Below are 25,107 nucleotides of genomic sequence, written 5' to 3' on the forward strand. Positions count from 1 at the left end.
GTCTACTTGCCCTCCTTCACTTACCCTGTCATTTATAACCTTGCAAGCAAGTGATGAGTCAAGACAACGATCATAGAGCTCTCTCAGGTTAATACTGCCACAGCTACATTCCCACTTGGTGCAATTTTAAGATTTGGACATTTGGAAATGTGAGATCCTTTCCCAAATCTTTGGCTCACTCATTCTGTTATTCTCACCCCTTAAAAGGATACAACCCATTTCCAGGATCATGATTTCCCTTTTTTTTTTTTTTCATGTTTTTTTAAAGCTAATATTGTGTGTCCTTACGTTATGGGGCACCTTGGATCCTTTATGGAAACATGTGAACATATATTAAAAATAAAAAAGTAAAATGTGGCCCTACAGCCACAGCGGGATTTCATTGCCCTGAGAGAGGAGTTGGGGCGCATCAGTGACTTCCACGAAGCCTATACTTTCAAACAGGCTCCGGGCCAGCCAGTTTCCGGCTTAAGCAAGGAGAATGTTCCAGCGGTAACCAACAAGGAGAACCTGGCGACGCCGGTCTCGACTCCATTCCTGGAGCCGACCCTGGGGAGCGACGGCTCTGCGGTCACTTTCGGGAAAACCCAAGAGGATCCCAAACCATTTTGCGTGGGCAGTGCCCCACCGAGTGTGGACGTCACCCCCACCTACACCAAAGACGGAGCTGACGAGGCAGGATCAACCGATGGCAAAGTTCTGAAACCAAAGCCATCTAAGCTGGCAAAGAGAATCGCAAACTCCGCTGGTTACGTGGGTGCCCGGTTCAAGTGTGTCGCTACCGGACTGTACGCAGACTCCAGTCAGCTCGGCCGGGAGCAGCGGGCATTGCAGGTGAGCCCCCCCCACCCGAATTTCAGGAGCCTGACCAGTTGTCAGGTTTTTTTAATGTGTGAAGAGGAGGGGGCCGGGGGTATGATAGGGCAGGACACCGGGCTGATTTGGTTAATGAAGCTTAGGATAATTTAAATGTTTGAAATGTGTCCAGTAAGGGGACGTAAGTGGATACTTGAAGTTATTCTGTAGATTTTAAGCGAACTCCACTCGAATGCTGATAACGGAAGTTTTAATTATTGCGAAGGATGTCTAAAAGACTGCGTGACGTTTACCTATCAGTCGCTTTGATTTCTCTGCCGTTACTGTACGTTAACAAATATACCTAAAAGCGCTGCTCAGAATGCCTTACGTGATACTTGGTGGAGGTGTGTAGCGGCCGCATGTCTGTGAGATTCGTGCAATTTTGTTTTTCCACCCAAAAAACAAACAAACAAAAAAAACCAAAAACACAAACCTTGCTTAAAGGGATAGAGTATGTATTTAACTTGCTAGTGAATGATAGATGCTGTATAGGAATTTCCTTAAGGTATTTTACTTTTAATTAAAAGACAAATAAAGCCAAATTGTTTTGCAATGTTAAGAAAAAAATTGGTTCATGCTTATAAAAATGAATGAAGTTATCTAAATGATCCATTGAGTGCCGATTTTAATGACATAGATGGAAGGATTACAAGAGGACAGTATTTTATGTCTACCCGCTGCTTACTGTGAGGTCAGTTCTTCAAATTTTTATTACTAGAATCTTCCATAAACCTTTTGAGTTAAATTTCATTTCCAAATATACAAAGGGAAGTTTGTGGGCCATGGTCATCTTTATTCATTGTGCATTTGTTTTCTTTTCTGTTGTGTTTTTGTTTCGCTTTCTTTGCGTTGTATTTTTGTTTTGTTTTATTTACCTTCGAAAGAGAATGTCTGTCTGTATGCCACAGTGTATGTATGGCTATACATACACACCACATATATCTCTACATACATAGGGCTTTACGAATAAAGAGTGTGTGACTAGTTACACATAGACACTCTTACGTTTTTATCGTTCAATTTTAAAATATCTCAGTTGTATCATAAATTGTGGTTGGTTTTGGGCAAACTTTTCTTTGCAGATACTTTCCTTTAAGGTAAGGGCAGTGAAATAGCTTTGGTGGTAAGGTGTGTCTTTTTTCCATCTCCGTTCTCTTTGTAGCGTGCAGTGATGCGCTTCTCAGAGTTGGAGATGAAAGAGCGAGAAGGTGGCCACCCGACGACCAAAGACTCCGAGGTGCGCAAATTCAGCCCCGCTGACTGGGAAAGGCTGAAAGGAAGTCAGGACAAAAAGCCAAAGTCGGTCGCCCTGGAGGAGGCCATTGCCGACCAGAACGACAGTGAGAGATGTAAGTGAACCCAGGCGGCTCGCGTGTGGTACCATGTCGGTGGGAACGGGGCGGTTCCTCCCCCAGTGCCGAGGGAGGTGAGAGGAAACAATACGCTTCCGACGGCCCAGCGTCTGGGTGCTGGCTGTTCGGAGAACGGGCTGCTCTGGCCACCCTTCCCAGCTGTGGATTGCAAGGCTGGTTGTCCTTTTGAGCGTTGCGGCATCCAGGAGTGAAGCACCTATGAAATGTTGTTTCCTGGCACGCATCTCCTTTTTCCGGAGCAATGCTAGTCCTGTAGTTAGTAATAGTCTGATACAGTAGAGCAGAGGAATGGCGGTGCAAGACCTCCAGCGTAGCAGGTATGTGTTCTGTTTTGTAGCAGGTACAGATACGGGTTTTTGGTAGCAGTGGAATGACGCAGCCAGAGCCAGACCCTCCAGAGTGACAGTCTCCTATGGGAGGGAGTGGAGAGTACTCGGATTCTCCCTCCAAAGGCAGAGGTTTCGTTCAAATGAGATGAGGGCTGATGAAGGCACCAGAAAGATGAGCATAATTATTTTCTGTGGCAGGCTTGTTTGCAGTCATTAGGAGTTGACAGCACGCTCCAAGGGCGTGGGATCAACGAGGGCGTTCTTCCTACCAGACGGGGTGTATTCTGTTTTGGAGGCCAAATTGGAGAGAAAGCTAGTGTTTGCCTCGAGTCACACTCTGCGGTCCCATCAGCTGCTCCCCCACTGGGGTTGACTTCGGGCTTTGCCCTCGAGACTTCCTGGGCTAATGAGATGTGTTGGCAGCAAGTGGAGGTCTTTCTCCCGCTTTCTTCAGTGTGCGTGCTTGTGGCCTGTGGCCTGCAGCCTGCTCCGGACCCCAGAAACCTCACCGGTGATGGTGAGTGAGGGCACCTAGGTGAACGTCGAGGACAGGGTGGGCGTGAAATCCTCCTGAGACGGGACAGTCGGGGGTGGTGGGCACGTTTGGGAGGCCCAGGCCCTTGGACCCAGTCGTAGGGTCGGCGTTCGCCCGCATGCTTAGGTCGTGGGTGCCTGATGCAGTTCGGGAAAATTGTGGTCAGCAACAGCGTGTGCTTCTCTGTGCTGCTTGGAGCACTGCCCTGCCCCAGCTCATCTTTGGGGTCAGACAAAGGCCTGTGGCCAGGGTTCTGGGTAAGCCACACCGGGACCGGTTTGTCCTACGTGGCTCCCGTAGAAGGGGATTTCTGGGGCTAGTCAGTGGCGGCCTTACCCGAGGGATGGGGCTCTTGATGTGCCTGGAGTAGACGATTCCGAGCTCCTCCCCCTCGGGATTGGAATGAAAAACGGAGGGTCCAGGCCACCCTGGAGTGAAGCAGCAAGAAGGCCTCCCTCCTTGCCTGTGCTCACAGCTGACACGCAGCCCTTACTCTCCTGAGTGGCCTCATAACTCAGCTCTTGGGGAAGTTTCTCAGAGAGACGTGGTAAAAGTGGGCAAGGCCAAGTTCACGGGGATGCACTTTTCTGAGGAGGGGACCTGCCTGTTCTGGGTGGACGGTGAGGGAGGCTGGAGGAAGGGAGCGGGCAGTTAACCGGCCTCGAGTCTTCTCGCCCTTTTCTCCAGCAACGTGGCCAAACCCAGGGTGGCCGCTGCCCTTCACGTCTCAGTGGCCTCACCCGCCCTTCTTCCCAGAGACGTTTGTGTGCGTCCTTCCCAGTCTTTCCTGCTGAGCTTGGAGATGAGAACTCGGTGTGGCTGATGGGGAGCAGGGCCTGAGCCCCAGATGATTCCGAAAGCCCCCTCCCCCCACCGCCTGCCTCCAATCTCAGACCGACCGACAGGTCTCTTCCTGGAGCACCCGGGACATGGCCCAGTGAGCCATGAATCGCCACCATGGGAGGGCAGGAGAAGGGTTGGGGAAGGTGAGGGGCTCCGTTTGAAAGATTGGGGCAATGGAGGTGGGTTCCCCACCCACCCTCTGTCTTGTAGAGACGTGGGGTTTGTAACTAGCTGGTCAGGAAAGGTCACCTGAAGGGGCCACTGTTCTTACCACGGCCTCCACATCCAAGGCACAGCAGGTGTTCATTCCATTCAGCTGGATATGAACGGGCCTTCTTGTTCTTGGGCCATCATGTCTTGAGCTGATACGGGCTCAGGTCCTTCTCATGGGTGTCGGTGTGGCCGAGAGCCGAGCTGTGAGCACATGGGAGCTGGGGCGGGGATTTGGGGCGGGCACGGGTCACAGAGAGGGTCCAGGATGCCTTCAAGATGCCTTCCCCCTTCTGAGGCAGCCCCTACCCATGGAGGGACCAGGAGCTTCCAAGGTGGTGGGTGCTGTTTGCGTGGCCCTGGTTGTCCTGGTGCGGGTGCATCTTGTTGCTAGGGGCTTGTTTAAAAAAGAAATTAACTTGAAAACACAGTGGCCGAGATACTCATTTATTCTTTATGATCACATGGGTGGCTGAGTGAAATTTTTATTTTGGAAGTTCACCAAATGAGTTGGGAGGTTCCTCAGACTTGGAAGTTCATCACTAGGAACCCTCAGTGGCATTTGAAGATGGGGCGGGGCAAGGAGGCATTGGTCCCTTCCTTCTCAAACTTGGAGTAACCATCTCCCTTGCCAACCACTTGGCTGGGACAGGCCTAGGACCTGCTCAGTGGCAGTGCCTGGCCAGGAGCTGGAGGAAGCCTCAGTCGAGGGGCTTCATGAAACTTCTTTGCTCAGGGAACTTCTCTTCCAGCTGAGCACCTGCACGTGTGTAAACTACTCTGGAACAGAGACCCCCTGCACTCCTTGTGTAGCGGGTGTAACTTTGAACAAGGTTAGCCCTGACTGGAGGTGCTATAGTTAAGCTACAGAGAAGGGGATTTTAATCCTGGGGAGCCTTCCAGCGACTCAGAACCCTCTCACCTTGTTTAGGCCTCACTGGGCATGGCTCAACAGTGGTGAGGGTGCTTTGCTGCCACAGTGACTTGTAAATGTTGCTGTGGTGATGCTTCTGTGAGGTGATGCTGTGGTACAACCATAATGCATTTGGGATATAGGTGCTGTGAGTCATAGGACCATGCTGCAGGGACCACGTTCACATCTTGCTTAGACTGGGTGACCAAGGGCACATGGCTTCCCACTTTTAGAAGGGCCAAAAGTAGCAATGATGGCAAAGCCTGATGGTTAGGATCCCCGTGTATCTATTTATCTCCCCATCTCCTTTGCCCTCAAGGGTCATCCTCCTGTGGGTCGTGGTTAGAACAGTCTTTGAGAAGCTCCAAGTGACACGGAGCCTCTACCCCATAGCTGGTGACCATGGGCATCTTGGGCAGTCGGGGTGGGTGTCCTTCAGGGTTATTACTGGCCTGGGTAAGGTCACACTAGCGTAAGGTCTTGGGGGGCCTTAGCTGAGGGGAATTGAGATCTTTGCCCTAAAAGGCTCCGGGGTTGGGGGAAGGGTGGATGGACCTAGTTTGGAAAAAGAAACTTTCAAATTGGACATGGGGGTTCTTAAGGTAGCCCTTCCATTCCTTCATGGATCCCCTCCCACGGAGCTTTTAGGGAAGGCTGATTGGACCAGATTGGACCCGAGAAGTCCAATGGTGTAACCAGCAGGGCTCACCTCTTAAAATTTCCTACATTTCAGGCCTGAGATTCAGGCTGGTCTGAAAGTCTTGGCATCTTTTGGTTAAAGGGATTTTTCCAGCCTTTCTCTGTGCTGAGCCTGGCCCGTGATTATGAAGCCCACCCCTGGAGGGAGGCTAGCAGTAACATTCCCACTTTACAAGTGAGGGGGGCCGAGTTGTAAAGTGGCGCCATTCCTGCCCGAGTGTTTAAGAGGGTCACAGAGCAGCCGGAGTGAGAGTTGCAGCACGCCGTCTTCACCGGGCCTGCGGTAGCGTGGGCTGCATCACCCGTAAGCACAGGCCAGGAGTTTGGGGCAGGAGACCCTCGCGGTTGGGGTGATTCCACCATTCCAGCAAGAGTAGATGGGGATCTGCCCCACCTTGGGATACCCTTGGAGAAAAGCTAAGTGTGTTCCACCATTGAGAGCACAGGTCAGGCTAGCCCAGGCCAGGGTGAGGTTCATCCCCACAACTGGCTGCCATTAAATGCTGGGAATGCCCCCAAGAGAGGCTGATCAGGGGACCAGCCGGCTGGGCAGAAGTGGGAGTGATACTTGAAGTGGTCTAGGGAGAGGAGGAGAAATGCGAGCAGCATGTGAGGGGTGTGTCCATGATTTCATCTAGAAAAACGGGCTGTGGGAGCTTAGCTCAGGTGTTAACGAAATACCAAACTCATACACCCACCCCCACCCCCGGCCGGTGATGGACACAGGGTCATCTTCGGGGAACTCTTTAACAGCACAGTGATCATTATGGAATTCTTTGTGTGTTAGAAACAATGTGACTAGCAAAGCAGTTGAACTGTTTCTTTGGCTAGAGCAAAAGTGAGGAGTGATGTTAGGCTGGGGTGATTGGAGGAAAAGCCCCAAGTGGATGCTAGATTGAGCAGAGGGGCCAGGAGCAACACAGGCGGAGCTGAGGTGTAAGCAGTTCAGCCCTGCCCGCCGCACCCCCCCCACCCCACCCCCATGAAGGGGGTTGGAGTCTTGTCTTTGAAATGTCCTTAGATGCTTGTTGCCTGGGAAGGAAGGCGTGGAGACGTGCCAGGTGGGTGACTGGTGTCACTGAGGGCCTTCTTCCTAGACAGGAAATAGGAGCAGCCCCTCGATGGCAGTGAAATGCTTTTCCCCCCACGGGTGTGGAAAGAGGACAGACGGACTTGTAGCAATCTGGTTGAGTTCTTTGAAATTGCCGTTGACCCTTGTGTGTGCACCAGGAAGCCTTTCCTTTCCCTTTGCCAGGCTCCTCTTCCCTTGGTCTCCCCAGCTTCCCAGCCTCCCACCATTCTTTCCCTACCCTTTTTCTTCACCCTCGCCCCTGCTGACCCAAGTGAACATTGGTGCTATGTCTGTGTAGATGGCAGTTGGGGGCTATTTGGTCTGTTGATGACATCAGCCTTTTTTGTTTACTAGCAGCTGTTTCCATAGTCATTTGTAGCTCTGCCCTGATTGGTTGGATCTTACTGTGAGGTCACTCACCCCCCTTTAAAAGTAAGCCACCTTGGAGAGTTAAGCAGTTAGGGAGTGATCTCACATGCCTATAGACGGATGGTGTAGATGCCTCACCTTGACCCTTGAAGGATGGATTGTGAGTGGACTACGCGCCTCATTTTCTGCTTTCTTTGCTGGTTGTGTTCAGCTGTCCTTCCTTCGGGATGTCTTTCTGAGGGTTTTGTGCTTCCGGCGTGTGAGGCCCCTGGTCTCCAAAGGGGGGCGGTCTGTTGGTAGCAGATTGCCTTGGGCATGGGGGTCCTGCCTGCTCCTGGTGACCTTTGTTCCCTCCTTTCCGGGTTGTCTCCCCTCCCCTAGGGGAGTGTTATGATGGAAGCAAAGCTGACCGCTTTGAAGCCCCAGAAGACAGTGATCTTCCTGAGGACATGGACACGGAGCCCCCCAGAGAGTCCCCCGCCGACCAGGCGGCCCCGGACGCGTCACGCAGCCCCACCCTCCGGCTGAACAGAAAGCGCAAGGTGTCTGGCGATAGGAACCACACTGAGACCACTGGGCTCCCGGAGGACTCTCTGCTGAAAGCCAAGCGGAGACGGGTCTCCAAAGGTGAGCTTGGTTTGGCTTCGGGCCCGCAGGGCACCCTACGGAAGTCCTGGAGCGGAGCAGTGGAAAGTTCCAGTCCCACCCTGGAGCCCTGGGGGGAGCCACTCACACCTCCCCACCCCCCACCCCCATCCCACCCCCCACCCCCCCAAAGCCAGGTGCAGGGGCTGGAGCCCAAAGGTGGCCAAAGGCAAATAGGCCCCCTCCCGAGACTTGGTGACAAGTTCCAGCCAACACAGTGACCACACCCGTCCCCTCCCCCACCCCTGTTAGTGATGTGTAAGACAGTTTGTTCCCCACCCCTGCCCCGGGGGGCTTCTTCATTAATTTGTAGTTACTTCTCCATTAGCTGACTGGTCTGAGAGGGAAATGACAAACAGTTCCTCTAACCACTTAGAAGAGCCACATTATAGTGAGCTGACCAACCTGAGGTGTGCATTGAATTAACAGGGCTCCATCCCAGAAAGCAGCGCCGCTTGCTGCACCTTAGAGAACGGGGGGAGCAGAGAGCAAACCTGGCCGGCAGGGCAGGAAGGAAGTGACCCAGGCGGTTCAGCCTGCGGTCACCCCCCAGGGCAATAGCATCTCCGAAGAGAAACCTGGCAGGAAAAGGGCAGAGGCCAAAAGCAACAGCAGCTGGTTGGAGGAGTCCCTTAAATGCAGTGACAATGAACAAGGTACACACGGGGCGGGGGGCGCTCCTGGAGGGTGGATCACTCGCCCTCTGTGGGAAACGGCCCTGGAGGGGACCTGAGCGCCATCCAAGTTGACAAGAGTAGCGTGTGGCGAGCGGGGAGTTTTCTTCATGAGGTCCTTTCAGCCTGCACACTTCCTTATGGAATGGACAGTGAGGCGGGAGCTCGACTTCCTGGGCTGCTCCTCATCACCCAGCCCGCGGCTGGGCAGGAAGGGAAGTCTTGGGTGACCCCGGGCGCTTGTCAGTGCCCTCATTCCAGCCTCAGGCTGTCGCCAGTCGCCCTGTCCCGAGCACCCAGGCCCCCCACGGGTGGGGACGGGAGCGCAAGAAGGGCTGGCTTCTGCCCTCTCTTGCGGCCCTTTGAAGCGACTTGCCATTTGGCGTTTCGTGGGTTAGCCTATTTGCCGGTTGAATGTGGGATGATTAAAATATTAGTGCTTTGAAAACATAATTAGTATATCTTTAAAAACTGAAGCTGCTCCAACGATCAGTGCTAACAATGGGCTTTTCTTTCCTCACCGGCTACAACTGTGTAACGCCCGCTGCTTCTCCCCCTGACAGATGTGCTGTGCACGGACGGAGAAATGGATCGGCAGCCTTCGCCCCTGCCGCAGAAATACACCGACAACAGCGAGAAACCATCCGGGAAGCGACCGTGCAAAACCAAGCATTTGATCCCTCAGGAGCCCAGGCGGGGCTTGCCGCTGCCAGGGGACTCCTACGTGGACAATGCGGATGGCAAGGTACCTCTTGCCCCTGGCTCTCCCCCGCTCCCCGGGCCTGTGCAGGCACATCCCGCCTGCTTACTTCTCTGCTTCTGGGGACAAAGCTTTCCTTTTCCTGAACCCCTCCCCACAAAACGTCCCTGCCCCTTCCTAGGGGACCTGTCTCCTGGGTGGTGGTGAAGTTTCCAGCTAGTAAAAATGCAACCCCTTCCTCGCGCCCCGCCTCCCCCAGACAGAGAGGAGGAAAAGTGCTTTCCTCCACTCAGGTTTGTAACTCAGGGAGGAGGCGAACCAGGCGGGTGTTGGAAGGACAGCCTGAAATGTGTGCGCTGCCTGGTTTCGTGATAGGTGGCCGTCCGGAGATTTTGAAAGCGGCCTGAGCCCAGTTCCGACTATGATCTTTCGCCAGCCAAGCAGGACCAGAAGCCCTTGGACCGTTTGCAGCAATTGTTACCAGCTTCCCAGGCCTCGCAGCTGACATGCTCAAGCTCCCCTCCAGAGACCACCCAGTCCCACCCGATGCCACCGGAAGCGCGGAGACTTATTGTCAATAAGAACGCGGGCGAGACCCTCCTACAGCAGGCCTCCTGGCTTGGCTACGAGGTGAGCATCCTTGTGGGTGCCCCGGATCAGGATCCGCCGGCTGCTGCTCCTTGGGTGGGGGACACACTGGCTGGGGATGGGGGGCGGGTCTCAGAGCCCAGCCCCCTCCACGTGGCGGGCTGGGCTGGGTGTTCCAGCAGGGTGTTTGCGTTGGCCCCGCTCACACTGCGGGCTCTTTGGTGGCTTGTTCAGTCGTGGTGTGAAAAGAAAGGCAGGCCTCTCTGATGTTCTGTTCCCGTTCAGGCAGGTAGGCTGCTTCGGCCAGTCTGGCTCACTTATCTCTGATATAAAATCTGACCTAACCCAGGGCTTGGCGACCAGGGGAATTTTAATGAGCCCTTTTTGGATTCTGAATAGCAAGAAGGAGAGTAGTTATTAGCTCTACTAACTTGTGCTGTTTGGGGCAGAGTGATGCCCCTGTGGGGTAGCGGGTGGGACGTGTCTGTGCAGAGTAGGGGTGGGAGTGGGGCAGACCTGAGCAGTCTCTTTCTGAGAGGGCACGGGAGCCGAGGGCTGATGGGCGGGGAGCAGGGGTTGAGCCTTGCACAAAACTCCCTGTCCACACTGCTGTATCCCAACCCAGCACGGCTGATGACAGTGACAGCCTCTATTGCTAGAGCAACACAGAAAGAGAGCTGATATCTGCCTAAGCCCGTGTGATCTGTAGTAACTCCTTTCACCCTGTTTACATCTTCACTTGGGAGTAACGAGTACTAGCCCACTCTCGGATGAGGAAACTGAGCCTCAGAGGGGTTAGCTGATCCCCGTACAGGTAGCAATCCAGCAGTGCTCCACAGCCCACCACGCTCCTCAGCAAGACTGGCTCACACTGGAATTGCCCTTTTTACAGTTCAAAACCTCTGTGAGACAGATGCCTCTCCATGCCCTGTGCAGTTCCCCCACCATACTCGTCAGTAGCAATTGTGATGTGATAGCCCACAGGGCAAAGGCATTTTTCTGTGCTGGCATCAGCCCTCTGGGAGTTGAATGGTGACAGTAAAACGCGGTTCAGCAGGCTGAGCGTGGAGGTGTGGCTGAGCACTGGGGTGGCAGGACCCAGGCTGGCCCGGAGCCCTGGCGCCCACACCCTCAGCCAGCTCTGTGCCCCTGTCCCCCGTCTCCCGTCGTGTCCCCCCACCCCGGTCCATAGTGCCGTGAGCCCTTGGAAGTGTGCCTGCCTTGGCCCTAAGGCCTGACTGTGGGTGGGAAGTTGGAAGCACTAGGGCTATGCTTAGTTTGGGGGTGTTTTGTTGTTGTTGTGGGTTGAATGTGCTGTTGTTTATATCTACACGTCTCTTGGAGACCTCTCCATTAGCTAGAGAGCACTTTCTGGTAGTTAGCGCAGTTACTTGCAGGTGAAGTCCAAGGAGCACCCGGTTGGTTTCCCAAGAGCTGAGAGCGGGCGCCTAGGAGGACAGAGCAGATGTTGCACATAGTGTTGAGCTAGACCCCCTGTGGTTGAGAAAATAGTCTCCTTGCTTCCAGCAAACGCTGGAGGTGGGGGGGAGACCCCTAACCCCAACTTTTGGGTTAGGGTTGAGAAAGTAGACTCCCGCTTCCAGCAAATGCTGGAGATGGGGGTGGCGGGGTGCTGCTGCACCCGCCGTGGAGGGCGGGGCTCCGAGCCCCACCTGTGAACTTGGCATCATTTCCAGCAGCCTCCCTTTGGGACCAGAGACGTCAAAAGACCCTCGTTGGTCCTCTAAGACAGTTGCCATTTTGGTTTGGTGGCTCTGAGGCCTGGACCAAGGGGCACTTGATCCATACTTTTTTAGGCTACCTGGCCTTTGATTGCACAGGAAGCCTTGGGAATGTTTACGGTGGGATTTGTTTTTTTCTTCAAATGTAAATTTCAATATGTAGATTCCACAGATCACCAGTGTTGATGCTGAACATTGTGACAAGTGGATGAACGCTTTCAACTTTGAATCCAACTTTCTGGGATTTCTCTGGGCAGAATTTTAAATGTTGGGATGATGGCCCAGTTGGGAGATGTGGCAGCTTAAACCTTTTAAAATTGAAGGACAGTTTGCTTAAGCAGATAAGGGTGTGGTTTGGGAGGGTTTTCCTGAAGTTTTGTCTTTAGCATTCTTGGTTATTTTCTTCTGCTTAGCCAAAGATACCATGTGCAGTACAAAGGCTGTCTGAGCTTTATGTCATTATAATGTGGTTCTGGAAGTTTAGAAACACACTCTGGCTTCAGATCCGCGTTAAATAGATCACTTGCGTGGCCAAAGACCTCAAACCTTTCCCTCCTGGGAAAAAGGCTTCTATTTCTTAGGCTAAAACGCCAGTGTGCAACCACATGCTTGTGCCTTTAGTGGTGATGGTTAAATTTTCTATGAATTGAATAAGTCATGTTTTTTAAAAAGTTAATGAGGCATTTAATTAACTAACAACGTCGGGCTTATGGCCTTTATGGTTACATTTTGCGGGTAATGGCATTCGGCTTATAGCCGCTAAACAGAGAGCTGTCAGACAAAAGCAGTTTGACTTTGCTCGGGAATGGCTGGGCTGCCCTTCAGACACTCCCGTTTATTTCTAGCGGAGAAAATAAACCAAGGAATGTGTTGCGTCGACAGACTCGCCCCGCCTCTTCACTGTCAGTTAGAAAAAGTGTTGGTGGCGACGGTTGCCATCCATTTAGAGGCCATCACCCTCCTAGCTAGGAGAGTGTAGTTAGCCCACTTGACCCCCAACAGAGAAGGCCTGTGGGATGCTCGTCACAGCTGGATTGCATCCCTCTAACTGGGGCCCTCTTGGGCCTTTTGAATCTTCCCAGCTGACCAGGTACCAAAGACCTGAGTTATAGGTCTAGTACTTCATGTTAATTGAACTTGGGGTTTAATATCTCTGGGCCTCAGTTTCCAAGTGTTGAATGAGGATAGTACTACCTTCCTTTCCTGCTATCTCCTGGGTTCCTGTGGGTGACAGAAGACGTCCTCATCTGGGGGAATGGGAAGCACTGTGTAAATAGTGGGATCAACGTGGTTGAGTTAGGACAGCCCGTGGCAAAAAGTCTGACCTGGCCGTGGGGCTACTGCTGCCTTTGCTGCCATCTTCCAGGAGAAGAGAGTTGACTTACCCACCAGCTTGGACGGCCTTTCATTTCTAGGTACCCTTGAATCTGCCCTAGTAGTGATGAAGGTTTCCAGGCGAAGGCCATGATTGTCACAGCAAATAAACCCTGGGTTGAGTAAATTGATGTGTGCACAGCAGTTGGTGGCGTTCAGACCTGATCCCAGAGCCACGTGACAGGGCCTCTCCCTGGCTGGGGCACACAACTCATTAGCTTGCAGCCGTCCACTCAAGTCTGGCTAGTGAGGGCCTGCTAAAAGAGCAGCAGCTTCATGCGGTATCCTGGATACCAGGGCTCGGGGCAGGTGGCCTGGGAGCCCAGAGGATTGTGGGCTTTCTGGCAGGTTGGGATGTAAACGGAGAAACGCATTCGTGGGCGTGCCTTTTGTCTTCCTCCTCTTGTTTTGGAAGGGAGCTGCTGCAGTGACCTGAAGTAACAGGGCACTGATGGCCAGGTTTACCAGCATGCCCCATTGGGTTCACGTGGTAAGCAAATGGAACATTCTAGTTCTCTCCCAAGTGAGTGGTCACCTTTGATTGGCGTGTCCTCCAAAGGGCATAAAAGGTTTTACAGAACCCATCTTGCACTTATGGGCGGCTAGAATGACGCCCTTTTTGGGTTTAACAGATGAGTTACCTGAGAGATGTCACAAGGAGGCCTGTTCTGACCCCATCGCATCCCCCCTTACCCTGCAGACCATGTGTTGGGCCACATGCACGTTCTGCCTACTCCCAGCTCTCAGAACCTGCCGGCTCTCTGCTGGGCACGACTTACCCAGTATAAACAGTATAACGTGTTTTCTGGTGGCAAATGCTTTCGATGTGTCTGAAAACTTTCTTAAGGTAATAAAACATTGAATAAGTTCCTGCTCTGCTTACTGGGAGTGGTTCATATTAATATTTTAACAAGCCAAAGAAAGAAGGTTAATAACAGTGATTCTAATGCACAGTGTTGACACAGAACATCTCCGGGGTGGGGGGTGGGGCGGTGACCGTTTTATTTGATTCTTGAAATGTGGAGGTTGCAGCCTGTGGTGTATCAGGTTCCTGTCATTAACTTGGGGCAGAATCAGTCTAAAATTTTCATATTTACTCGAGAGGGTGGAGTGAGGCAAAATAGAGGGTGGGGTTATTGGAGGCATTTTGTGTCATTCCTCGAGGATGGAGGGAGAGAGCTTCTCTTTAACTCTACTTAACGTACAGACAAGAGCATCTGAGGCCCAGGTTCTGATTTGGGGTCTTAACAAGGGGCGCGAGGATGTAGCTGACCTGGGTGTCCCTGCTTCTCTAAGCTGGGGAATGTTCTCCGGCTGATTTAAGCTCTCTTTAAGTGTTGGTCATCCATACTTTTATCTAAACTTGTGTTATCGTCCACTGCCACTGACCGAACAGACCCATCAAAGTGAGAATGGTCTGTGCTTGGCAATGTGTCATCTAAGATGTTAGCAGCCGTGACACCTCTGTACTGGTCACGTCGGCCCCTGGGCTGAGGGCTCTCATCGCTATCCGAATGCGTCCTCTCAGCAGCCCTGTGGAAGCTTGGAGAAGTTCAAGGGTAACTTGCCCATGGCCAGGCCACTGGTGCAGCAGAGCCTTAGACAACACTGTCTGCATCTCCAAGCCCTTCTCACGCACTCTCGCCCCCCAGCAGGATGCCTGCCGCCTGCCCGCGCCATGGTGGGCTTTTGGCCCCGAGGATGTATGCCTTTGAAAGTGGGCACCGCCAAGCTATGGGGAGCTCACGCTTACAAGGTTCACTGTATCGTGGTCTGATGGTATCTCCTCTCCTCTCCTCTCCCCGTAGGAAGTGGTCTTGTACTGCCTGGAGAACAAGATTTGTGATGTGAACCACCGCGACAACGCAGGTTACTGTGCCCTGCACGAGGCTTGTGCAAGAGGTTGGCTCAACATCGTACGACACCTCCTTGAATATGGCGCCGATGTCAACTGCAGTGCCCAGGATGGAACCGGGTCAGTGGCGGTCTTGCTCTTGGCCTGGCCCTGCTGGGGCATAGGCAGTGGTTCTCAGGGTGTGCGGGGAACCCCAGAAGGAAAGATGGAGAGTGAGTGCCATGTAAGCACACTGGTGGCGGAGTCCTCTAGAATGGAATCGGACAGATCTTTCTGGCAAATTTACATAGAACTTTAAAAGTCTGTGATGCTCTTATGGACAGAAGTCCCTGAAAATGTTGAGCCTGCATGAATAATCAGGGGTGTTCTCTTTTAAGACCCTGGACTCTTCACCAGCGTCTGTTGAATCTCAATCTTGAACATATATGTGAGTTGAAAGTTGCAGGAGTACAGACAGGTCCAGTGGCAACTGGCTTGATAGGACCTGCCGCGTCCACCCACATCCCCGGGCCTGGCCCCCACTCTGTCCTTGACCTCGGTTTATTGGCCAGAGGCCCAGGTCTGAGTCAGCCCAAGCATCTTCCTGGTTGTACCTGGGATGCCACCACGAGGCAGGGCACTGGGGCTTTCCTGACGGTCATAAAATGAGCAAAACCGTAAGGTATTTGGTGGTTCATGGTTTCCAAATAGCATCCTTTCTGGATGGGACTGTGAACAGTGTTCCTGACCCCAGCGGACACGAGCAGGAGGACTCTGTATCCTCCTGAGAACTCACCCTGCCTGTCGACTGCTTCTGGGCGAGAGGGTTGATCACTCATCTCCAAGTTGGTTTCAGGAGAGGTTCCACTTTGCCCCTAGTTTCTTTTACAAACTGCACTTTTTGGGTTTTGTTTGTAATGGTGTAACAATGGCTTGTCGTATCTGCTTCCGTGATGCTGGGGTTCTTCCCCCCCACCCCGCCGTATGTTACCTTCTTACAGTCTGTCACTATTTAGTTCATTGGAAACGTTTTCATCGTGGCCTGAGTTCCTCCTTGGGCCATGCATTAAGAGAGATTTGCATTGAAGAATTAGGCCTGAGATGGTCCCTTCACCTGTCCCGTAAAGGGTTATGTGTTGAAATAACAGAGTAATTTGTCGCAGCGACCGTACACTCACCTCCTCGGTGAAATAGCGCGCCTACGAGGCTTGGCCACACACGCTCGATTTTGCCCCGTGTCCTTAGAAGCAAGCGTCGCGTGCACAGGTGTAATCCCCCGCACCTCTCCTAGGCCTCTCCACGATGCTGTCAAGAATGATCATCTCGAAATTGTCTGCTTGCTCCTCTCCTACGGTGCCGATCCTACCCTGGCTACGTACTCAGGTAGAACCATCAAGAAAGTGAGCCACAGCGAACTTCTGGAGAAGTTCTTAACAGGTACAGCAGAGGTCAAGACACGGTCTTGTTCAAGCATCTAGACGGTGACTTCACAGCCTTTCACCTGGGTTCCCCCTACCCCCACCCCCCGTTTACTCTAAGTGACCCTTTACTGGGAAAAGCGGCCCAACGTTAGTCTGTCAAAGAAGAGATACATACTTTGAGTTTTGCAAGGTGGGGGGCTGGAAAACTCTTAGCTAGCCAGGCTAGCTTTTGTTTGGCAGGCTGGGGCGGTGAGGCGGGCAGTCCCTCAGGAAGGCGGGTGGACGCGTGGGGAGGTTTCAGTCAGATACCTGGAGGCGTGTGCAGTGGGACTTCTCAGGAGGTGACACCAGCCCCAGCGTGAGATGTTCCCGAACTCCAGCAGCATTTGCCTCTTACCACCAGGCGTTATCTTGTTTCTCTTTCTCTCTCTCTCTCCCCTTCTCTCTCCAGACTGTTGAAATAACCTGCAGGCTCCTGACGACGGTAGCCCCGGTTGCTCTTCGGAGTTCTCTGGCAGCTGTGTGTGTGCTGAGCAGCCTTGTTCGTTTCAGTTGGGCTTGTGGGGGTGGGGGTGGTGCTGTGAGCAGGACTTGCTTGGGAAAGAATTTTTCCAGAGTCCTTTTTGGCGAACAGCTGGAATCTTGCTCCAGCTTACTGACCTCTCTCTTGTTTGCCCCCCCGTTTAGAACCAGATGATGAAAGTGGTTACGATGTTTTAGCAAATCCCCCACGACCAGAGGACCAGGATGACAGCAACGAGGCCTATGGTGACCTATTGGAATCTGAATTTTCCCAAGACCCCCTTTTGCCGTGTTATAACGTCCAGGTGTCCGTCGCTCAGGGGTGAGCGTGGCCAGCGTGTGGTCTAGAGCCAGCCCAGCTGCTCTGTGGGGTGGCAGGAGTTAGAAATCCCCTTCAGCAGATGAGGGTGGCTGGGTTGGGGGGTGAGTGAATTCCTCACCAAGTGTCCACCGACCTCACATAATGCAGTGGAACTTTTCCAGAAAAGTTTGGGGGGTGGGAGGGCTCCCCAGCCAACTGCCCTCATTGGAACACACCCCTAGAGCCCAAAGGACACGGGAGTCAGCGACTGCAATTGCAGTTTCAGTCAGTAAACTCTTGGGGAAGGGATCCTCCCCAAACGGCTACCATAGGGGCCTTCCAAGGCGCGTGAGGTCCACGGGACGATACTGATGTGTACCCTCTTCTCGTATAAGATTAGAGAAAGCCGTATGTGGCACCTGGGATCTTATGTGTCTTCAGATTTGCTTAGATCGAGTCTTGTCCCCACGGTCGGGCCACTGTGCCCCATGACCAACCCTTCGGAGTGAACACATCAGGAGACCTTGCTCTGCTGTGTTTTGACCCCGGTGCTTAAGGAGTAGCATCCTCCTTGGACTCTGAGGCTGGGAATGTGTCTGCCTTTGTGGTGACATTCTATTCGGGATAGAGATGATAAAGCGTGGCAGGGTATCAGGAAGGATTGTACCACCTCCCTTCTCGAAAAAGCCTCACTCCCGGCAGCATTGAGGGGCGGGTTGGAGGTGTGGGAAAGGAAAGGAAAGCCAGGTGACCTCGAGTGTTTCTCATGCTCTCTCCGTGAGGGCCGGAGGAGAGGAGAGGTCAAAGAGGTGTTTGCCATCTCCCTTGGGTTGGCATACAGACTGGTTTTCCCTAGTGACTAGAACGGGGTGCACTTACTTGGAGAGGGGTGACCTGAGTTGTGACCAGAGCCAAGGCAGCACTGGGGTGGCCTGCAACGAGGCTCATTCAGGGGCGCTGCTCCTGCTTTTGTCTAAGTTGGCTGATCCGCCCTAGGTGGCCTCTTAACACATGCACATGAGTCCAGAGTTCCCCCGCTAGAAGTAGATCTTCCGGGCTTCCCTGGTGGCACAGTGGTTAAGAATCCGCCTGCCAGTGCAGGGGACACAGGTTCGAGCCCTGGTCTTGGAAGATCCCACATGCCACGGAGCAACTAAGCCCATGCGCCACAGCTACTGAGCCTGCGCTCTAGAGCCCGCGAGCCACAACTAGAGAAAGCCTGTGCGCAGCAACAGGCCCAACGCAGCCAAAAATAAATAAATAAATAAAATTAAAAAAGAAAAAGAAGAAGAAGTAGACCTTCTAAGGACAGTGAGAAGTGGGGTGGGGGTGGGGTAATCAAAGTGGAAGTAGCAGGCCCTTTCACCGCCAGGAGACGGGTAGTTCATAGTTGGGAGCGCCTCTAATTTTGCCGGAAACTCAAACCACTGTCCTTTCTCTTGTGTAGGCCTCGTAACTGGCTGTTGCTCTCAGACCTGCTCAAGAAACTGCAAATGTCCTCCTGCATATTCCGCTGCAATTTCCCAAATGTGAAAATCGTCACCATCGCGGAGGCCGAGTTCTGCCGGCAAGTGTCAGCAAGTCTCTTATTCTCTTGCCCCAAAGACCTGGAGTCCTGTAATCCAGAAAGTAAGGAGCTCTTAGATCTGGTGGAGTTCACGAACGAGCTTCAGACTCTGCTGGGCTCATCCGTGGAGTGGATCCTCCCCAGAGACCTGGACTCAGACGACGACTGGTGAGCTCGCCGGGGCCCGCCGTGTACAGTGTGTCATGGTGTTAATCCTTGTGCATATGTGTCCTAATACGACTATTTCTGTAAAGAAAGGACACTATGAGACACGACTCCAGTCGGAAGGACTTCAAAACATGTTTTTTTCTTTTTAAAATTTTAAGTCAGTTTTTATGAAGTTGTTAATAAAGTTTCTTTACTTTTCAATGTACACATGCTTCGGAATATGTTTGTTTTTACTCGGAACAATTGTTTCTTTTCTTTTTTAAGGAGAAAAAAAAAAGGCAAAGGAGCTCCACACTTTGACTTAATTTCATACAAAGCTCCGACGACAGAGGCCATAACTGTTGAGAGTTGCTTTTGGGGCAAATTAAACCAGTAAAATTTTAAACTCTTCCTCCATATTAAAGGGATTGAATAAATTGGCCACTTTGGTGCACCTGTGTCCTGCGAATTGTCCAGTTGGAGATGGAGGTTTAGAAAGTGAGTTTCAGTCTTGTTTAAGTCTCTTCCCATCAGACTGGTCTCGTGATTTCCTACACACCATGTTACTTCCTGTCTACCTTGCCTTGGTGTTGTTCATGCCTGGATTGTCTCCTGTACCTGCTCAAACCTTGGTCCATTCTCGTTTGTACCATGGAAGTTTGTCATGCTGGATACTGTCAGAACTAATTTTACTTAAGTTTGCGTTAAGGTGCAAAGCACACGTTTTGTATATTTTCTGTTTTCTGTGTTTGTCTATATTTTATGGTTTCGCTTCAAGAAATATTATGGGACGGGAAATAGCAAGATGTAAAGAGCAAAAAAGTCATCATTCTCTTTCAATTGTTAGAACATCTATCTGCAATCATAATTATGATGCACTGTGGTATGTGTTAAAATAGGAAATACATGTAACGTCCCGTAGGAGCAGCAAACTCAGTGGTGTTGGTGAGGGTGTGTCATGGAAGTAATCACAAAGCAGGTGACTGTTGGTTGGGGTCCTGAAACATTAGTGTGCCTTCCCTGTGTCCAGTAGTGGTCTGGAGGCGTCAGGAAGCCTGCCTTTGAATTTGAGGGAACAGAGGGTTTGAGGTCCTCTCTCTTCTACTGCTCTAGTACACTGCATAGCAGCAGTATACTGGGTTTATAGTTGACGTTTAAATCGCTGATTGATCATTAAGATTGGGATGTATCTTTGGAAATGAAAATAGGAAGAATCGTATGCTTTTTCTTTTTTTCCCTATATCTGAAAAGGTATGTAGTACTTTGCTGAGTGGTTGGGAATAAAGTTTGCAGTATTCAGTGTATTCAGTTTTAGTATCTAAGTAGAATTAAACTGTTGCTGTAAACTGGAATAGCGCTTTGTTACTGACAAGTTTTAGAATGCATCTGTTCGTCAATTACCTGTTTGGGAAGATTGTAGTTAATGATTTTGAGAATGTGGCTATAAACCTCCAACTGACTCAAGAAAAGCAAATAAGTCAAGATTGACAAATGTATAGGCTCTTCATCTTATTGTGTGTGTGGGTTTTTTTTTTTTCCTTTTAGTTATTTGTCAAGGTATAAAGAATTCTATCACACTTAAGACAAGTTAAGTAAACTTCACGGGGTGTATTCTGACATGGCATGGAGCAGATCCCATGGCCTAGATCTTAAAGGTGATTTTATGTTTAAACTTTCATGAAAACATATGTGATTGAAGCACATTAATATATTGATACAGAGGGCAGTTAATTTTTGTCTTTTTTTTTTGTGTGTGTGTGGTACTGTTGTGGCCTCTCCCGTTGCAGAGCACAGGCTCTGGACGCGCAGGCTCAGCGGCCATGGCTCACGGGCCTAGCCGCTCTGCGGCATGTGGGATCTTCCCAGCCCGGGGCACAAACCCACGTCCCCTGCATTGGCAGGTGGACTCTCAACCACTGCGCCACCAGGAAGGCCCTAATTTTTGTCTTTTAATACATGTGAGCGCAGCTTTCATTTTGCTGAAAGAATATGACCAGTTTTCAGTTTGGGATTCTACCATTTAGTAAAGATAGTCCACTTAATTTTAGAAATAAGAGATTTAATATATAATACCTAATAATACTTTTATGTATGTTTTTTTACTGAAAACTTTTATTGTAATACTGTGAAGAAACTATGCCATTCTAGTCTTCAAGACTTAAATGAATCAAGTGTTTATTAGCTGTTGTAGTTTTTAGACTAATAAAAGTCAGTACATCAGCAATTTGTAAATACAGTTTTTAAAATAATGCCTTAACAACTTTACAGTGGTTATAATGACTGTATTTAGGCCTAAAGTTAGTTAATAATTTGACATGAAGGCTTTTTAATAGTTTGATGGTGCAGATCAGGGATAGGTAAACTCTGGCTGGTGGGCCAGATCCAGCCCGTCGCCTGGCTTTGTAAAGGAAGTGTTTCTGGAACAGAGTCGCACCCATTGTTTACATGGTAGTTGTGGCTCCTTTCACCCTACACCAGTGGGGCAGAGTAGTTGCAACAGAAACTGTATAGCCCACAAATCTGGAAATGTTTAAATTTAGATTTTAAAAATTGAAAACTTCTTTGAGCCTATACAGGGCAAGTCCATTGACCCCTGAGGTAGAAAACAGTCAGGAACTTGGGTGCGGAAGCCAAATGGCCTAGGTTCAAATCTCCTTTCTCCCATTTCTTTTTTTTTTTTTTTTTTTTTGAAATTTACAATCAACCATTTTTAAGTATGCAGTTCAGGGACATTAAGTACATGCATAGTGTTGTGCTACCATCACCACCAGCCATCCACAGACTCTTTTAATCATGCAAAACTCTGTACCAATTAAACAGTAATTCTCCATTTCTCCCCCTTTCCCAGCACCTGACAACTACCATTCTTTTTGTCTCTATGAATTTAACTACTCTAGATCCTCATATAATTGGAATCATACAATATTTGTTCTTTTGTGACTGGCTTATTTCTCTTTACATAATGTCCTCAAGGTTCATCCATGTTGTATCATGTGACACAATATCTTTACTTTTTAAGGCTGAATAATGTTCCATTGTATGTGTATACCACATTTTGTTTATCCATTCATCTGTTGATGGACACTTGGGTTGCTTTTGCATTTTGGCTATTGTGAATAATGCTGCCATGAGCATGACTGTGCAAATATCTCTTCGAGAGCCTGCTTCCAGTTCTGGTAGAAGTGATCTGTCAGCCACTTTTGGTAGGAGGATGGCCCACTGTAGACACCAGGAAAATTTTTTCGACCACAGCCATATCCGTAACTGGTAATTCCCATTACAAAATATCGTTTACGTTCTGGTAAGTAGCACATTAATGGTCCACCACTATCACCCCTGCAAGTATCAAAAACTCCATCTCCATCACCTGCACAAAATGAAGTGTAAGGAATTATATCCCCATAGCTCTTGTCAGAATTACAAAAACTTCGAGAAGTATAATGCACTTCTGCTTCGTGTAATTTTTTTGTAATATTACCTTCTTCTTTTGTTCTTCCCCATCCACTTATAAAACACTTCGTGTTTCGGTTCAGTCTTTGGAAAACACCAAAAGGTAGACAGATAGGCTGAATATAATCATTATATCTCACTGCTTTCTTTAAATGAAAAAGCGCAATATCATTTTCATAAGATTCCACATCGAAGTCTGGATGGATAATGATCGCTTTAACTTTCATCATCTTGGAGTGTGGCTGACGCCCATCTATGTTATTAGTTCCAATCACAGCTCTCCACATTACAGGATCTCTATTTTTCATCAACCTTATTTCTCTTTTCAGTTGGGGGTCATCTGTCTTAGTTGTCTGAGATGTAAGGGTTATGGGAGATGTCATCACCACGGTTTGTGGTAGCGAAGTAGCTGAAGGTGTGGTACGGATCTGATATGTCTGCATATCTCCTGATGCAGTTTGTACAACCACCTGGTTGCTGGGCACAAGTATTTGCTGTCCATCAGAGGTCTGTGCATACTGGAGAATTGTTGTACCTTGTTGAGTACTGCCTGAATTTGTCATGGTTAATGTCTGAAGCCCCTGTACTCCATCTGTGCCTGGACTGGCCAGCTGTAAGGCTCCATTTGGGGCAACGGCAATGTACTGTCCGGTGCTAGTCTGATAGATGGGAGTTGGAACAGACATAGAAGTGACAGCAGAAACTCCAGGATTTTCTCCGTCTCCTTTTCTGCCCCGTGTATCTTCAGAAGATAGGTCTTTCAAAATTTTTCTGTAAGATGGGCGCCGTGCTAGGATCCCGTGGGTTTTCTGTGAGGAGCCTATGCTGTCAGATGAGTCCTGAGACTCTTCACTTTCTGATAAAGATGATACCGTTTGCACGTGTGGTGGGTGAGTTACAGAAGACTGAGCTGTCTGGATGACCCCCTGAACCTGTACTTGCTCTCCAGGAAGAGGTACAATTGTCACTGGCGCAGATCCTCTTAATGACATCTGTTGAGGAATATGAGAAATATGAGCTCCCTGAACTGTTGAACCAGACTGAGGTGCTGTCTCTGAAGCGTTATTCTTGTGAGAATCTTCCATAATCAACTGCGGTTCCTTTTTGCTTCAGGAGCTCTGTCCCCACTGCTCCCACACGTGTTTTCGGAGGCCAGCACCTGCTCGGGGTGTCAGGAGACCGCTCGGTGTGGGGCAGTTTTCTTCGGTTGGGGCGTCGCGCTCAGCCCTTACTTGCTGTGGCCTAGAGGTGTCGTCCTCTCCGGCCTTGATCCACGCCTGACCTGCCCGCCTCTTGTAGACAGAGTGAATTCCTTTCTCCCATTTCATAGCTAGTGACCATGGGCAAATCACTTAACCTCTATGCCTCATTATGAGGTTTAAATGCACTTATTTGTATAAATAGTGCCTGGCACATACTAAGCACTGTGTAAGTGATTGCTGTTGTTTCTGCTTGGAGCTTTAATAAGTTATTGTTAATAGAAAAATGACACTAATGATTTTCCTTTTAGAGTAACAAAGGCACTTTGAGTCTTTTACTTTTTCAGGAATGTAATAAGACTTTTTTCATTGACAGTCAGTGTTCCCTGTTACCAAAATTTACTTTATGAACATAAAGAATTGAATGTCTTCAAGACAGTACTTTTGCTTAAATGTCAAACCATTATTTTCCCAAGGCACATCAAACTGGCTCTGCATAGTCCAGGCCTCTAAAGCTTGTGTGCACACCCAAGGTAGCATGTGAGATACATTTTGTAAATATAGTTTTTTAAATAATGCTTGAGACTTCCCTGGCGGTCCAGCAGTTAACACTATGTGCTCCCAATGTAGGGGGCTTGGGTTCGATCCCTGCTCGAGGAACTAGATCCCACGTGCCTGCCATAACTAAGAGCCCACATGCCACAACTAAAAGATCCGGCATGCTGCAACTAAAGACCCGGCACAGCCAAACAAACAAACAAATAAATAAATACATAAATCTTTATAAAAAAATAAATAAAATAAAATAATGCCTTAGGAGTTAGGAAAAGAAAATATGAGAACATTTTTACCTTTGTATTATTTTTAAAAATCTGTGTAGTTTATCATGTACATAAATTCTATGTATGGAACTTTGTGTATATAATTTGATGCATATTATATATAATAAGATATTATATATAATAAGATGCATATTAAAAAGTTTTCTTATGGTTTGCCCAGTCAGGTGTTTGGAGGCTATTGGAGGACAGGATGATGAAATATAGGGCCTCAGCAAAGATAGGATTTAGAACCAATTCCCTGACTTAGAAGATAAGGAAAATATTTCATAGACTGTAATTGAGTTGTCCAACTTTACATAAGTGTTCAGAAACAGGAAATGCAGTGGCTAGAATCTAATCACTGACCGAGCAGAATCTGGGTCACTGGACTCGTAAACCAGAAGTGACTGTTGAATTTCTCAGGTTGATGCTCCTGGCATATATGCTTGATCTGTGTGTGTGTGTAAATCTCTGACAGAATAAGCCATACTCAGGCACACCCTGTTTCCTTATTCAAGCATCTTAATTTCATCCCATTAAATCTTTGAAGTATCAGACTACCAGAAGGCATGAAGAAACCTGGGCTGAGAGTCTTCATTCCAGGAGACGTGATCTTGACTGCATGACTGGTTTGAGGCGCATCACTCTGAACTGCAACATGCTCATTGGTGACCTGGGTGCAAGTGCTTTGGCAGAATCTCTTAGTGAGGATTTATGGCTTAGAGGGAAATTCTAAAATTGAAAATATTGAATTTTTAATATGAAATATGCTTAGCTTTTGGCATGATACTATTGTGATAGGATTTTTTAAAGCCTCATTGTACTGATAGCTTTTATTTTGCTTTTAAACTTTCTCTAAGAGTTGCATATATCCTTTATAGAAAATACAGAGTAACAAGAGAACAATTACCTATAATTTTA

The 25,107-nt window shown here is 49.5% G+C and overlaps 2 protein-coding genes across 2 annotated transcripts; one reads left to right on the forward strand and one right to left on the reverse strand.

Moving 5' to 3' along the window:
* Positions 1 to 351: 351 nt before the first annotated feature.
* On the forward strand, positions 352 to 19,265 carry LOC309808930 (BCL-6 corepressor-like; the record flags this gene model as incomplete). The annotated part of the gene is given in 14 exon segments (XM_082629496.1): positions 352 to 834; positions 1,496 to 1,549; positions 2,021 to 2,207; positions 7,583 to 7,828; positions 8,175 to 8,252; positions 8,255 to 8,320; positions 8,323 to 8,551; positions 9,014 to 9,075; positions 9,078 to 9,265; positions 9,596 to 9,613; positions 9,617 to 9,850; positions 14,733 to 15,069; positions 16,867 to 17,023; positions 18,450 to 19,265. Coding segments are annotated over 14 exon segments (2,631 nt in total), but the record flags the coding sequence as incomplete, so codon positions are not given.
* A 2,558-nt stretch (positions 19,266 to 21,823) lies between these two features.
* On the reverse strand, positions 21,824 to 23,459 carry LOC309808931 (uncharacterized protein; the record flags this gene model as incomplete). The annotated part of the gene is made up of 1 exon (XM_082629497.1): positions 21,824 to 23,459. The coding sequence occupies exon 1, from the start codon at positions 23,249 to 23,251 to the stop codon at positions 21,824 to 21,826; it is 1,428 nt and encodes a 475-aa protein (XP_082485623.1). The 5' UTR covers positions 23,252 to 23,459.
* Positions 23,460 to 25,107: the final 1,648 nt, after the last annotated feature.

Source organism: Mesoplodon mirus (genome assembly GCF_964341445.2).
Source record: "Mesoplodon mirus genome assembly, chromosome: 7".
In the NCBI taxonomy this organism is placed as follows: Eukaryota; Metazoa; Chordata; class Mammalia; order Artiodactyla; family Ziphiidae; genus Mesoplodon; species Mesoplodon mirus.